The sequence below is a fragment of the Marmota marmota genome, unplaced genomic scaffold, assembly GCF_001458135.2.
Source record: "Marmota marmota marmota unplaced genomic scaffold, marMar, whole genome shotgun sequence".
In the NCBI taxonomy this organism is placed as follows: Eukaryota; Metazoa; Chordata; class Mammalia; order Rodentia; family Sciuridae; genus Marmota; species Marmota marmota.
This window is the reverse complement of record NW_026000026.1, coordinates 33,418,502-33,433,121: the sequence shown is the minus strand read 5'-3', so window position 1 is coordinate 33,433,121 and position 14,620 is coordinate 33,418,502. Positions and strand designations below refer to the sequence as shown.

The window sequence follows — 14,620 nt, the reverse complement described above, 5'->3', positions numbered from 1 at the left end:
AATTATTTTGATTGTTGGGAAAATCCACTTAAGTGTTGGCAAATCTAGGCAGTTTTCTAAATAAGAACTGTAAGTCTTAATAAAATAGGATTGCTATAATGGTTCTCTGGAGGTAGGTGTTCAGCTGAAAAGATAAATATGCTCCAAGTTCATTTCTCTATAGTTAATATAAAAAATATTCTCATAGGTAGGCTTAAACATTAAAGCTACAAAAATATATATTTAACACTGTGAATCAATCTATAGCAGAACAAAAAATTCTATTAAGCAGGTGAATTATGCAACTTTAATTTCCTTTTGCCCACTATGAAATATCCAATAAGTATCAATTACCCATTTTATCTGTTTAGTAAAATCTATTAATAATGACAGCTAAAATATATTTAGCACATAAAATGTAGTGAAAGTTGTGTTTAGTCCTTTTCATACGCTTTATCATTGAGTCATTTCAGCAACAACATGAGATAGACATGGAGATTATTCCTATATTTCAGATATGGAAACTAAGTCTCAGAGATATGGAATAAATCACTGAGTTATACAGTTTACGACTGGCCTTGAGGCTTGATTGTCTGACACAAGAGTTTGCATCTGTAATGACTATTCTCCATTAGGCACTTACAATGTACAAAGACACACATTGGTCATTCCAGGATATACAAATATGAGAGATAAAGAGATGAAAACAACATATTCTGCAATAAAACCAATTCAAAAAAGCAACCATGTCTATTTCTGAAATTATTCTGACTACAAAATTCTATCCATTTTGACAATCATTGACTATCAAGAAAAAAAATCCACTTATCTTTATTAGATCAAGAGTGAAATAATCTTATAGTATACTCCTTAGAAAGAAGTAAATCATAAACTTGGTTTTGTAATATCATGAGGAAATAATTTTGTGGACTGAATTATAATCCCCTCAAAATTCATAGGTTGAAGTTGTAACCATAGGAACTTAAAATGTAATGGTGTTGAGGGCTTTAATGAAGTAATTAAGGTAAAGGGAGGTAATTAGAGTGGGTCCTAATACAAAATGATTTGTTCTTTATCAGCATAGGAAATTAGGACATAGTTAGATCCAGAGGAAAGACCATGTGAAGATACAGGGAAAGAAGGGTCTCCAATGAAAACAGCCCTGGTGACACCTTGATCTCTTCTTGCTTTCAAAATTGTGACAAAATAACTGTCTTATTTACACCACCCAGTCTGTGGCACTTGTTTTTATGTCAGGCAGAAGAGACTAAGGTAAGTATTATGCACACTTCTTTGTATTAAGTATAGTGGCCAGGTTTTAAAAAGACTAGACTGATTAGTAGTCCTTTCGAGTAGCATATGTTGTAGAAAAATTCTCAGTGTCATTCTGAAAAATAAAAATTCCTATTTTAGAAAAGAGCAACCTTTATTTTAGCTGATATTCTTTTTACTTAGAGTTATTGGTCTCATTGAACACCAGAAACTCAAAGGAACTAACAAAGAAAACATGGTGCCTAAGCCCCACACCACACATTTTAATTTAATTGATCTGGGTGTGGACTGAATATCATGATTTTAACAGCTCCCCCAATGTTTTGCTTATCTCTATATTAGAACCTAAGATTGAAAGCTGTGGCTTAGAGAGAGGGTCACTATATAGAATTTTAAAATTGCTAACAGATATATCCACAAGATGGCGTATTTCTGCACTTGAAAAAAATTGAAATTGAGAGATGTTTCCAAAATGTAACTCTGCACCATTGCTTGTAAAACCAATCAGATTTAGAGGAAAATTACATGAGGTACATGCAATCATAAAATGAATTACAGCATTCTGAAGAGATGTGGGTTTAGTGAACGAATGTTACTAATCTCCTTTTGAACAAGGGGTCCAGTTTGGCCACAATGAAAATGTTCTTAGTAGAACTGAGGTCTTCCTTTATCTCTCTATACCACCATCAAGAACTTTTTGACCTCTTAGGGGCAGGGTACCAAGAATGCTACTTGCAATTATTAAAAAAAAACACAGAATCCTGACTCAACCACACACATTTTCAGTTTATTGTATTTTACTGGTGGATATGTGTTATTATACTGAGTGATGCATGCATTGACCAAACGCTTTCATTTAACTGCTGATAAAAGACATACCAATCACTTCTCAAACATAAAAAATAACACCAACATCCCAGAAAAAAACTATGCCTACCTGAGATTGTTTTGTAAAAGTAAAAAGCTTTTAGTTATTACAAATGATATTCTATACCTTAACAGTAGCTTTGCAATTCTTTTCCTGTTCACTATTGAAAGGCCATGAGGGTAAGGGGAAAGGAAAAAATCCAGAAGAGTTTTAAATGCAAATATCTAACCAAGGGAACCATTCCCTAACCACCACCCCCCAGCATCCCGATATTTCTGCTACCAAATCTCTGACTAGTTATATAAAGGTTTTAGTTTCCAAGGAAACCACTGACATCTATGGAATTTAATGAACATAAAAAAAGGAACTATGCCATATAATTTACATCTGAAGATAAATTTGAATAGCTATCAAAATCACCAACACACACAGGGGCACAGAGTTCTGTAAATTTTTTGACCAATTTTTCTCCATTTGGTAAAGACGTAAATAAACACATTTTGTCAGAATGACAAAAAACAAACCAACCAAAGGTGGAGGAAAAAAAAAAACCTATTGCAACATGTTAGGCAAATTAAGAAATATTTGGAGTCAAGAATAAGGACCAAAGGTTGATCTCACCAGCGATTAAGTGAAAAAGGAAGAAAGTTTTATTTTGTTGTATAAAGAGTTTTCTTTTTCTTTTCTAATCCTCAAAATAGCTAACTCAAATTTTATGTTTGCGGTTTCATACAATGGTAAACAGTTCAAAGTGAGGGAAATAGATTATAATCAACAAAAGGGGACAATAAATAAAGTACTCATTTCAACTCCAGTCCTCATAGATGATTCATTGAAACCGCTGTTGTATAACATCCAAATAACAGCTCATTATGAGATTTATATGCTGGCATCCAGATTCTATGATGAGCTGTTTGAGTTTCGACAACCCTTAAATAAATGAACTACTCTGAATATTAGCAAGGAATGCTCCTGATATAGGAAAAAAAATTAAAGCATGTGTGTATATATAGTGTATATTCATATCTGTAAATATATGTACATACAGGGGTGTGTTCAATAAAATAAAAGTGTGAAAACGTGTTAAGTTAAAAAAGAAAAAGGATAGAATGAAATTAATCATTTGACCCAAATTCATCCCAGGACTCCCTTTTTCTCAAAACGCATTTCTAGATATGAAGGATATGATCTGTTCTATCTTTTCCCTCCTCACTGGCTGTTCCTTTTTTATACACAGCAGAAGATTTATAATTTTAAGTGTAAAGGTCAGTAGCATTAAGTAAATAAACACTGTAGTATGACCACTGTCACCATCCACATCTAGAATTTTTTCATCTTCTCAAACAGAAACTCTGTACCCATTAAACCATAATCCCCCATCCTCCCCTCCCATGGGCCTGACAACTATAATTTTACTTTCTCTGTGCATTTGACTACACTAGAAACCTCATGCGAATAAATTTATGGGTCTGGATTATTTTACTTAGTGTAATATTGTCAAGGTTTATTCATGTTGCAACATGTGTTAACATCTTATTCCTTTTTAAGGCTGAATAATATTCCATTTGAAGCATATACTACCTATTGCATATCCATTCATCCATTGATTGACATCAGTATAAAAGTAACCGAGTTTCTACTTTCAATTCTTTAGGGTATGTACCATTCTCAGTCTCTTGTTAGTTCTGCCTAAATTTCTTGAAGGCTTCAGGGTTCAGACTTCAGACTGCCTTCTTCTAAACCCACATTCCTTAGGAGATTTCACCCAAATATCAAATTTAAAATACTCAAAGTTATACCTACAGGGCCAACAACTACCCTGTATTTCAGATCTCATTTCTTACTGACATTATCAATTAGAAGTACAACAGGCATCTCAAACCTTACCTATCCAAAACCTGCGTTTTTTTTCAATTCAAGTGTGTTCAGTTCTTCTTCTGTGTTAGGACATGGCAACGCAATTCTCCTAATTTCCCAAGTCAAAACACAAACAGTTATTCTTCAATCCTTTCTTTTTCTTTTACTTCCCATCCAACACACTGACCTGCGTCTCCATCTTCAGTACACATTCAGATTCGGTCTTTTTTTTTTTTTTTTTCACCAGCTCTGTAGATACCATGTTGGTTACAAGTCACCATCCCCACTACCCAGGATGTTTGCAATAGCCAGCTAGTTGGTTTCCCTCGCTTCTTCCTGTGTCCTCTATAGTATGCATTGAACACAGCCACCAGCAATGCTTTTCAGAAGCTCAAACCTTGTTACCCCCTCCTCAGAGCTTTCAGACGCCCCTCAAATCTATCAGAGGAAAACCCCAGTCATCAGCATAGTGCATGAGCCCTGACGCCCCTGATGGCACTGACCTCCTTGCTATTTATTCCTCAAACAAGCTCTGCATGCTCCCACCTCAGGGCCTCTGCTCTTGCTGTGCTCCCTGCCTGGAGTGCTCCTCCTGTGGTCATTAACCTAGTTCTCTCCCTTGCTAAATTCATGTCCCTACTCACATGACTGCATTGTATCAAGATAACTTATTCCTGTGGGACTCATTAAAAAAGAGAGAGAGAGAGAGAGAGAAGAAGAAAACTAGCTTCGCCATCATTTCGGGTCTATGGTCTCCTATCCTGCCCTACTTTTCTCAGTAGGTCTCATCTGTTACCTGTTTTCCCCACCCTTGGACCTATTCATATAGGGCTTTAGGCTTCGATGTACATTGCTTTTCACCTCTCCATTCAGTGATGTCAGGTTGGTGACTTGAAATCTACCAAGGTGAAAAACAGTTACCTAGGAAAATTGGCAAACAAATGAGGGTTTTCTTTTCTTTTTTTCTTTTTATTTTTAAGGACCAATATACCAGTACCATCATTCCTAAATAGAAAGTCACACAAAGAGCTGCTTTCCCTGTGCCTAGAACAGCGCCTGTCACAAATTGTCTCTCAATGACAATTTGGTCAAACCAGTAAAAAAATGAACTAATCTCTTTTTATATAGGGATTAGGAAAGCAAAGCTGAATCAATTTTTAAAATTTAATTTACTCTAATCTGCCTTTGGGGATTCTGATGATACTATATACCATCTAGAATTTAATTGGGACCTAGATACTTACAAGGAGTCATAATGAAATTAATATTACATATCTGAAATAAACTGCCCTTCACCCACAGAATGAAAAGGTCATCAAATAAGTATGCGAATCTGTGTCCTCAGAATACAAAAAAAAAAAAAAAAAACCCAAACAAAAAACAGTTTGAAAATAAAGTAAAATGGTAGAAATATTTCTCAAGGTTATTGCTGTATGCACATGTCAGCCGCATGCGATTTTCATGCACTAAAGTTGGGGGATCATCCATAACGGTGAGCTTGTTCCCTATGGAGTCTGAAAGCACTTAGAATTGCATTCAAAAAGCTATGTGCAAAGTATGACATGTTTTTCTTCCTTTTTGTGTGCATAGCATCTTACTTTGGTTCGATTGTGACCTGATTTTATTTGCTTTGTTTTTGTTTTTTAGTTCATCTGATTTGCCATGACCAAGATAAGAAGTTTTAGGTCATTTCAACTTGTTCCACATCACTTTTAGAAGAGGAAGAGTTTTGGCTTGATTCACTTTCTGATTTAAAATTTGGAATCAAAAGGCTAACAGGAATTATACACCGAAAACCAGGCATGCAGCCTGTACTCCCATTTCACAGAGGACGAAATAAAGGACCAGGCAGAAAATACAACTTCTTTGAGCTCATTAATGGCAGAGGTGGTATCTGCACCTACATCTCCATTTTCCTAGTTCATCCACTTTTCAGTACACCTACAGAAAAGTACATCCTAAGAATGCAGAAGATGAAGAAATCATCTCTTTTCATTTGCATCTTTGAAGTCTTTCTCATTTGGCACACAGTAAAACAAATATATATGCTTTGTATTGTAATCCAGAATATGGATTCATGACCATGAGCAAAATTTCAGAAACCCAGTTACTCTTGCACAAGATTCTGTTTTTTTGTTTTTTAATTCTAGTCAGGTCTGCTTCATTTTATGAATGCTACACATGTGCTACTAAATTGATCTGTTGGGTCAAGAACTACTAATAGATGAGAAGGCACAGTGATAAACACTCTTTTAAAAAAGGAAGATCCCTTTGAAATGACAATCTAGGGAGCACAAGTGTATAGCACAGACAAGATGTATCAACCTCAGCACGTTGTCCTTACATGTACTACATAAACCATGGAGAGTTGGAAGAAGACACCAAGAATGAAAATATAAATACATTTTAGATTTCAAAGGATTCAAATTTGTTTTCCTCTGGTTTTTACATTTGATTTTTTTTTTTTAATCTCCCAATGTCTCTCCCGTGAGAAATTTAAAAGCTAGCAACTTGAACGAAGGCTACATATAGAAAAGCAGATTTGGAATGCTATGCATTGTATCGAGAGTCAACATTTAAATTTATTAACAAGGCAGCGTGTGGAAGCCTTTTCCATTTCCTATAAATGCTATTTCAAATCACAGCAGGCATAGAAAACAGTTCATTTTCAAAGAGATGTTGGATTTTTATGTAATGAGATGCTGTGAAAAACAAAATAATATGAATACATAGATAAATATTTGCAGGGTGCCTGGGTATTTTGATACATGTTCCACAAATGTTTTTTTCCTTCCTTTGTGGTTTGGAAGCTTCTGGAGAAAGTCTTGCACTCAATCTGTCTTCCTGTTACACTGCCTGTTTGTCCTAAGTTTCCAAGATTTGCTCACTCTATATTGATATCTTTACACTTTTAATTTTTATTTTTTTTATTTTTTAATTTTTTATTGTTGGCTGTTCAAAACATTACATAGTTCTTGATATATCATATTTCACACTTTGATTCAAGTGGGTCACTTTTAATTTTTCACTGTTCTGCTGCTTTTGTTCCAACTATCTTAATGGTATCTTATTTAGCCGTCCTCCTCCACCATGTCTTCTCTGACAAGGTGTTCTACTGTAATCATTCTGGAAGGCTCTTGGACAGCTAGTCTCTCTTCTAGCCCACACCCCATGGAACTGCTGTCAAGTCAGGAGCTACCAAGGGCGATTTGCAGGGGGCAATCACCAAGGGGTACCAGAGAATGAAAAAGGGGCCTCTTCCAGAACACTGGAAGCCAGACTTTCGAGAAAAAAAAAAAGAAGGTGCCTAGTCCCTAGTGACATTAATTGAAGAGCTGAATGAGACTTTCCTGGAACCCACCACTTGCATTGAAATTTGCAACACTTTTCAAATATTTTAAATAAATTATGTTGTTATTTATCCAGTTTGAATTCAAATTGTCAACTTAAAGATTTCTATTCATTTATTCTGCAGTACTGGGGATCAAACCAAAGAGCATTCTCCCTCTAAGTTATAGCCCCAGCCCTTTTAATTTATATTTTATTCGATTTAGGGTCTAAGTTCCCAGGTGGATCTTGAATCTGTGATTCTTCTACCTCAGCCTCCAGGAGTTGAGGGATCAGAGGTTATGCACCACTGTCTGGCTGTCAAGTTAAAGAGTTTTAAACTAATATTCTTATAATCGTCTTTGTGTTGTCTATTAATGGACATAGCCCCTTTCAGCCCCATAATATAAACTTTTCTAACTTGGGTGAATGAAACAAAAATCCACTTACTGCAAATCAAACCTGAAAATTTTAATGATAATAACAAAATAATGATGTGGGGCTGAGAGGGGATAGTTCAGTGGTAGAGCACTTGCTTAGAAAGTATGAGGCCCTGCACTCCATCCCCAACACAGAAAAAGAAACAAATAAAACAATGACCATATCAACAATAGTTGCTAGTACTGAGTTTTTAGTGAGTGGTTATTAAATACTACCATAATTTAAGTAGGGATGCTCAAATTTTGCTGCAAATTTGTTTTCTAAAACCCTGATATCCATGCCCCATCTGTATCAGTTAGATTAATGTGGTACTTTGGAAGTGGGAAACAGGCAACAGAAGCTTTTAAAGTTTCTCAGGTGATTCCATGAGCAATTAAATTTGAGAACTCCTGTGCGAGAGATTTGTTAATGAATTATTTCATTTGTTCCTTATAGCAATCATATAAAGAACTTATTATTATCATCATCATTGGTCCTATGAGGAAGAAGTCTGATGCTCAGCAAAGCCACAAGGGTAATATTCAACAGAACCAGGCTCTGAAAATGTTAGAGTGAGGCTCTTAAACACCAGAAAGGAGGAGGAAAGTAAGAAAGCCATAGGCAGGTATAATGCACAGAGGAAGCACTTCCCCCTCCCCCCTCAAAGAAAGCGTTAACTGAAACACCAAAGCCAGGGTATTCTGGGTGTTAAAAGTATATCATGGAGAGAAATATTTTAGGATCTAATAATGGTTTATCAGATTATCAGAGCACAGATGCTACTTCTGTTCATTTATCAACATTCAATAGACATTTATCAAACTGCATCCATAAATGAAACACTTAACTAATAAGCTAGCTGTGAACTGCAATAAGAGAGACAGATTCCAGCATGGAACTCTCCATGTGCCAATACAATTGACTTTGACTCCTGATGCCTGAGACAAAGAAGGCTCTGATGTTCTTCAGACAACTGTCTTTAGCCAATGTTGATACTGAAATCTCAAGTTAGGCTAATAAGCTTGCATTAGAAGACCAACTTCAGAGCTTTGTTATTGATACACTGTAGTTGTTGGAACTAACAGGCTTATATAAAAGTTGGCTGACATGTTGTTGGGAGAAGAGGAAAAGTATAGATTCTTTCTATGCTAAAAACTGTGAACAATTTTCAATCATCAACAAAGTATTAATTATGATAAACTCGATAGAATTGAAAGATCAAAGGTATTGAAATTCCCTATTACTAGGAGATGGATGCACATAATGAGCTAGTTTCACTCTAAATACTTTTAGAAGCCTTCTGAAGGAAAACAGTTTTGATTTTTCTTTCTACAACTTTCATTTTTCACATTTTAAACTGAGCCACTTTAACCCTTTCAGCTCCAAACTTTCATCTCTGCATTTGCTCTAAGGCATTTTTATATCTCTAAAGAGAGACATCACAGGAGTAATTTTTTATTTCCCCCTGCAAATCTGAAGCAATCAGTCATCCTGGATGTTAAAGAAACTAATTTTGACTTTTAAGAGATAAGACAAAAGTTGTAGGAAAATTCTCAAAAAGAAAGTCATCATTTTTTTTTTCAGGGCTGGGGATTGAATCCAGGACCTTGAACATGTTAGGCTAGGCAAGCATTCTGCCACAGAGCTACATTCCAGTCCTTAAAAAACATTTTTTATAAGTGCATTATAGTTATACATAATAGTGGGTTTCATTTTGACATATTCATATATGCATGGAATATAATTTGCTCTATTTCAGTCCCTTCCTCTTTCCTCTCCTTCCTTCTCCATGTTCTCCTTCATCTACTTTATGGTCTTCCATATATATCTATCTGTGTGTATACACACACACACACAGATGTGTATATATATATATATATTCATAAATATATGAATATATATATTCATATATTTATATGTATACACACACATATATACACATATACACACATATATACATATATACACACATATAAAAAAGAATTTGCTATGATCTATACACACACACACACACACACACACGGCATAATTTGGTCAATTTCATTCCACAATCCCTCCCTTTTCAGGTCATTCTTCCCTCCCTCTCAATCTCTGTCCTCGGCTTCACTGATCTCCCTAATATTGTCATGTGATTCTCTCCACATTTTTTCCCCTTATTTTACTCTAGCTTCCACATATGACAGAAAACATTCGACGCTTGATTTTCTGAGCCTTGCTTATTTCACTTAGTGACAGGATCAGAAAGTGTTTAAGTTGCCCATGCTGACCTTGAACTTGCAATCCTCCAATAGCTGGAATTAAAGGTCTGCACCTCCACAACCATATGGAAATCTCTAGCTTTATATCAAATAGACAGAGAAGCTCTGGGCTCCTAAATGGAAACTGTACTACTATTTTTGCTAATACTCTTTCTGCTAAAAATGAAGTATTCAAAAGCACTAAGTTTTAAATATGATAAAGAATAGTTTTTGACTTTGATGGTGAGTCAACACATCCTGCTACTATTCCTTACCAAATAATCTAAGTTTAAAAAAAAACATATATTTTCTTCATCCAACAGTTTAAAATAATCTTCCAAATATAAATGAACTGAAAACACTTCCTTGATTATTTCTCAGCAAGTTTTTCATGCCAAAACAAATGTCATCCCACACAACTGATCCCAAAGTATGCTGGTCTTCTCCAGTAACATTTTCAGAATTAAGAATTTACATCTTTTTGGTCTCATGGGTGGAATTATTTTAATTGTAGAATGTTCTAGTTATGTAGAATTTCCATTCATCACATCTAAATGTTATAAGTTTCAAGGATATTTTTAAAAATTATTTCAGGCACACATTAACCACTTAGAATTAACCAGTACAGGTTAAGTATCCATTGTCTGAAATGATTGGGAAACACAGGGTTTCAGATTTTTTTTTCAGATTTTTGAATATTTGCATATACATAATAAGGACCCTTGAGGATGAGACCCAAATTTAAACACAAAATTCATCTATGTTTCAAATACAGCTTACACACAACCTGAAAGTAATTTTATACAATATTTTTAGTGCACCCAAATTTTGATTGTGATCCGTTATCACATGAGGTCAGGTGTGGAATTTTCTACTTATGGCATGGACTGCATTGGTGCTCCAGAGATTGCAGATTTTCATATTTAGATTTATTATTCCAATTTCAGATTTTCTGATTACGAATGCTTAACCTGTAACTTTGGCATTGTTATATTTTTTCCTCAAACAAAAATAAAGTCCAGGGCTTGAAGCAAGCCCCAAGGTTGCACTGCCCATATGTTCATTCATATTTTAATGAAAGTGGAAGTGTTTAGGGCACACTGGCTGTTGTATCTTGCAATAGCTACAACAAAGAAACTTTTAATTGGGGAAATTAATTGATATCATGACACAGATAAATAAGGCCGCAGCTGGTACATGAACAATGCTCCACTTCCTACCTTGGGAGCTTTGGCATGCTTCCCACACCTGGCATCCTTGACAAGGCTGAGATCTAACAGCTCCGTCTCCTGGAAGGCAAAAATGTGAAATTGTTAAGCAACCACACAGATATTTTTTCTTTGTTTTATGTCACTGACATCCCTTTAAAAAAATAATATTGTCTTGAGACTTGCCTGAACATTTCTCTGCAGTTAGGCTATTTTCCCCTCTTTTATCACTTCTCAGCTGAAATAGGATGGAAACAAAAAGATGGCTAACTGCTAACTGTTCAGTTTAACATATATTGTAACACATCTGGAAAGCATAAAGTGCATGGTTTGAGTCCCCAATTTATCCTCCAAGCCATTCCTAAATCAAGAGGAGTCAGTCCTTTTTGTTCCACTGTTGAAAATAATCCTGGGAGTCACAGAATACAGGCAAAGACACAAGGAAATGTCAGCAGGGATGGAGGATTAGGGAGGAGGATGGAAGCTCACAGGTATTACTACTAGCTCATCCAGCCAAGGTAAAGATATGGATCTGCCTCCTGCAACCCCAGCATTTTGTACATAAACCTCATGACCCTATATTTTTCTTTTGTGCATTTTCCATTATTAAACATCTCCAATACGGAAGTTACTCTCAGCATAAGATACATAAGATGTGATTGCTTCCCTGGATCACCATCAAGTAGGGAGGTAAATAAATGTAGATGAGTAAGACAAGAGAGGGTGCTTTAAAGTCAAATTCTGTTAACTGCTGTGGGAGGTCAACAGAGAAAAAAGAGTCTGCCCCCTAGAGGCTGGAAGAAAACTCCATGGAGGGGTCATTAAGCTTGGAGAAGAGAAGTGGGGAGGCAGAGAGCTCATCCCAGGTGCAGGGTTCACAATAACCCAAACAAGAATGGACTAGAGGCTTGGGCTGAATCTTGAGATGCTCATGGTCTTCAGACACTTGTAGAACATTGAAGGGAAAGGGAGTAGAGAGAAGAAGATCAAGAGGCACACAGGAGTAAAGAAGAACAACACCCCAGACACAGTGGCGGTATGGGAGGGGATTCACATGGGGGTCATTCAGTATTCCATTTGGGTGGAGTATTGAACATGCAAAGAGAAGTCATGCAGATGATGTCAGGGGGTGGGAAACCCTGAAAGTTCAGCTAAGGACACTGAGCCATGATGTTTGTGACATACATGTCATAAAGTTATACAATGGACTCTGCCACTCGCCAGACAGGACTGGGGTGCCATGAATAGACTTGTCTTAAAGAGATTCCAGATGTCCAACCTATGTCATTTTTCAGTGGCTAACTGACGGTCCCTCAGGACAGGAATGTCTGACTTCTCCTAGACTGCAAGAAGATCCCCAAGTGCCTGCCCACTGTGTTCCCAGGCAGCTTTTTCAAATAGCTACCACCAATTCCAAAACAAGTCTGGTGAAAATGGTCTGATAATTTTCCTAAGGCTGCAATGAAATAGGGGTCAAATCACAGGTAGAGTCCCTACCCTGAAATGCCAACCCACACAGCAAGTCTAACAGAACACTTCTGAGGAATAAAGGAAGCTGTAAAACATTGGGTCTCTTCTCGTGCTCACCCCAATTTTGAAAGGCTTCTTTTCCCCATTTTAGAGGATTCCATAGCCCATTTCACACTGTGTATGGCCCTGTGGAAGCCCTTCCAAGCCCTGTGGTATGATAGGTGGAAACCAGGTAAGAACCTTGCAAGATAGATCTAAAGTGCTACTGTTTTCTCCAAGGCCATTTCATCCACTATATTGAAGGGACCTGATCAGTGTTAGATAACAACAGTATCAACCTGGAATTCCATGCTTCCCCTAGGCAAATGCATTATAAAGCTCTTTATGGAGACAGGATGGGAAAATCAGCCTTGAGGAAGTTGAGCATCTGGCTCAAGTTTCTTCATCTCCACAGCAACAACAACCAATCCATATGCTGGAAGAGAGGAAACAGAAAGGGAACCGACCTGATTCAGTTTAATCTAAAAGGTGGAACTGAGTGGAAATCTAGGAGACAAGATGAAGATACATAATATGAAGAGAGATGAGAAAGGCAATATGGTGTAGAATGGAACAGAAGTCCAGAGAGGAATGAAAAACAGTGATGGGATTTCTATCTTCCTCACTGGGACTTGCAATTTTGGACAAAATGATAGTGCATTTTGGAAACGTTGGTCTAAGATGTTTATCTAAGTGCAAATGGCAGTCTTTAAGTCACTCAAGCATTATGAATTACGTGTCAACAATGTGTCAGGCTACAGTACTAAGGATTAAGTGACAAAATGCAAAGATAAAATCTTTGAAAATGCATAGAAATAGGCTATAGAAAGCTATGGCATCCTTTCAGCCAATCCACAGGATAAGATCCTTCAGGAGTTTGTCAGTCTTATAAATTTGCATGGGGGAGAGGGTGACAGGTGTTTTCAGAAAGAATAAAAGGTAGGTGCAAATGCACAGAGCAAGGAGCTATGTACAGAAAACCCCGGCCCACTTGGGATGTACACTAGGGATCACCTTCAGATTTAGTGGACCTAATGTGACTGTCCCGCTTATCATAAAGCAATGGTATTTATGTTTGGTTCTATTCAAGGAAGTTCCTCCCAGCTGAACAAACTACAGACTGAAGTGTTACTTGTTTGATAATATACACAAAGCCCAAATTGAGTTCACAAAGAACCTACATCGTAGCAAGCAGCATTAGATAGACTTTTATATTACCGATAATGAACACTGTTTTCTACTTTCAGCTCCAAGGAAGCATTCCATTCCCAAGCCACCAAGGGTAGTTAACGCCATCTACCCTAGGGATTCATTCTGACACCAGAGGACTAAGAAATTTCTCTCACCCGTGTGTGTAAAATTGCATGTACTGGAAAACCACTGCAGGGCATCATCGATGTGGGTAATGTGGCATGGGAAAGACCCAGGTGGAAAAACTCTTCATGGACTCATTTGGTGAGAAAGTGATCATTAAAATAGTATCTCTTCCTTCTATTAACATGCAACAGCCACCCCTCTGAGGCTTAACTACATCTTTTTCTCTCCTCCCCTAAGAGGAAAATGAAGAACTCAATGCACAGGACCACAACAATGTTATTTGTGTCACTGAAACTTTTTCTAGGCTAATTTTCTTTCCTTAATAGTTTTAACTACCCACTTTCATTATTATAAAATGGTGAAATGGTCCCTTTCTTAGTTCATTTAAGAGTTACTGTTTTCTAGCTTTGCAAAATTCACTACTACTTTGCTCCTTTCCTTTTTTATTGATTTTTTAAAAATAAATGACAGCAGAATGCATTACAATTCTTGTTACACATATAGAGCACAATTTTTCATATCTCTGATTGTATATAAAGTATGTTCACACCAATTCGTGTCTTTGAACATGTACTTTGGATAAGGATGTCCATCACATTCCACCATCCTTGTTAACCCCCTGCCCC

At 36.6% G+C, this 14,620-nt stretch overlaps 1 protein-coding gene across 1 annotated transcript in view; it reads right to left on the bottom strand.

The window, feature by feature from the left end:
* Positions 1-14,620, bottom strand: part of Plcb1 (phospholipase C beta 1) — a 727,531-nt gene that overhangs the window by 481,862 nt on the left and 231,049 nt on the right. The window contains exon 4 of the mRNA XM_048811856.1: positions 11,181-11,249. Within this exon, the coding sequence (XP_048667813.1) occupies positions 11,181-11,249 (69 nt within the window). The remainder of the gene's footprint in view (positions 1-11,180; positions 11,250-14,620) is intronic.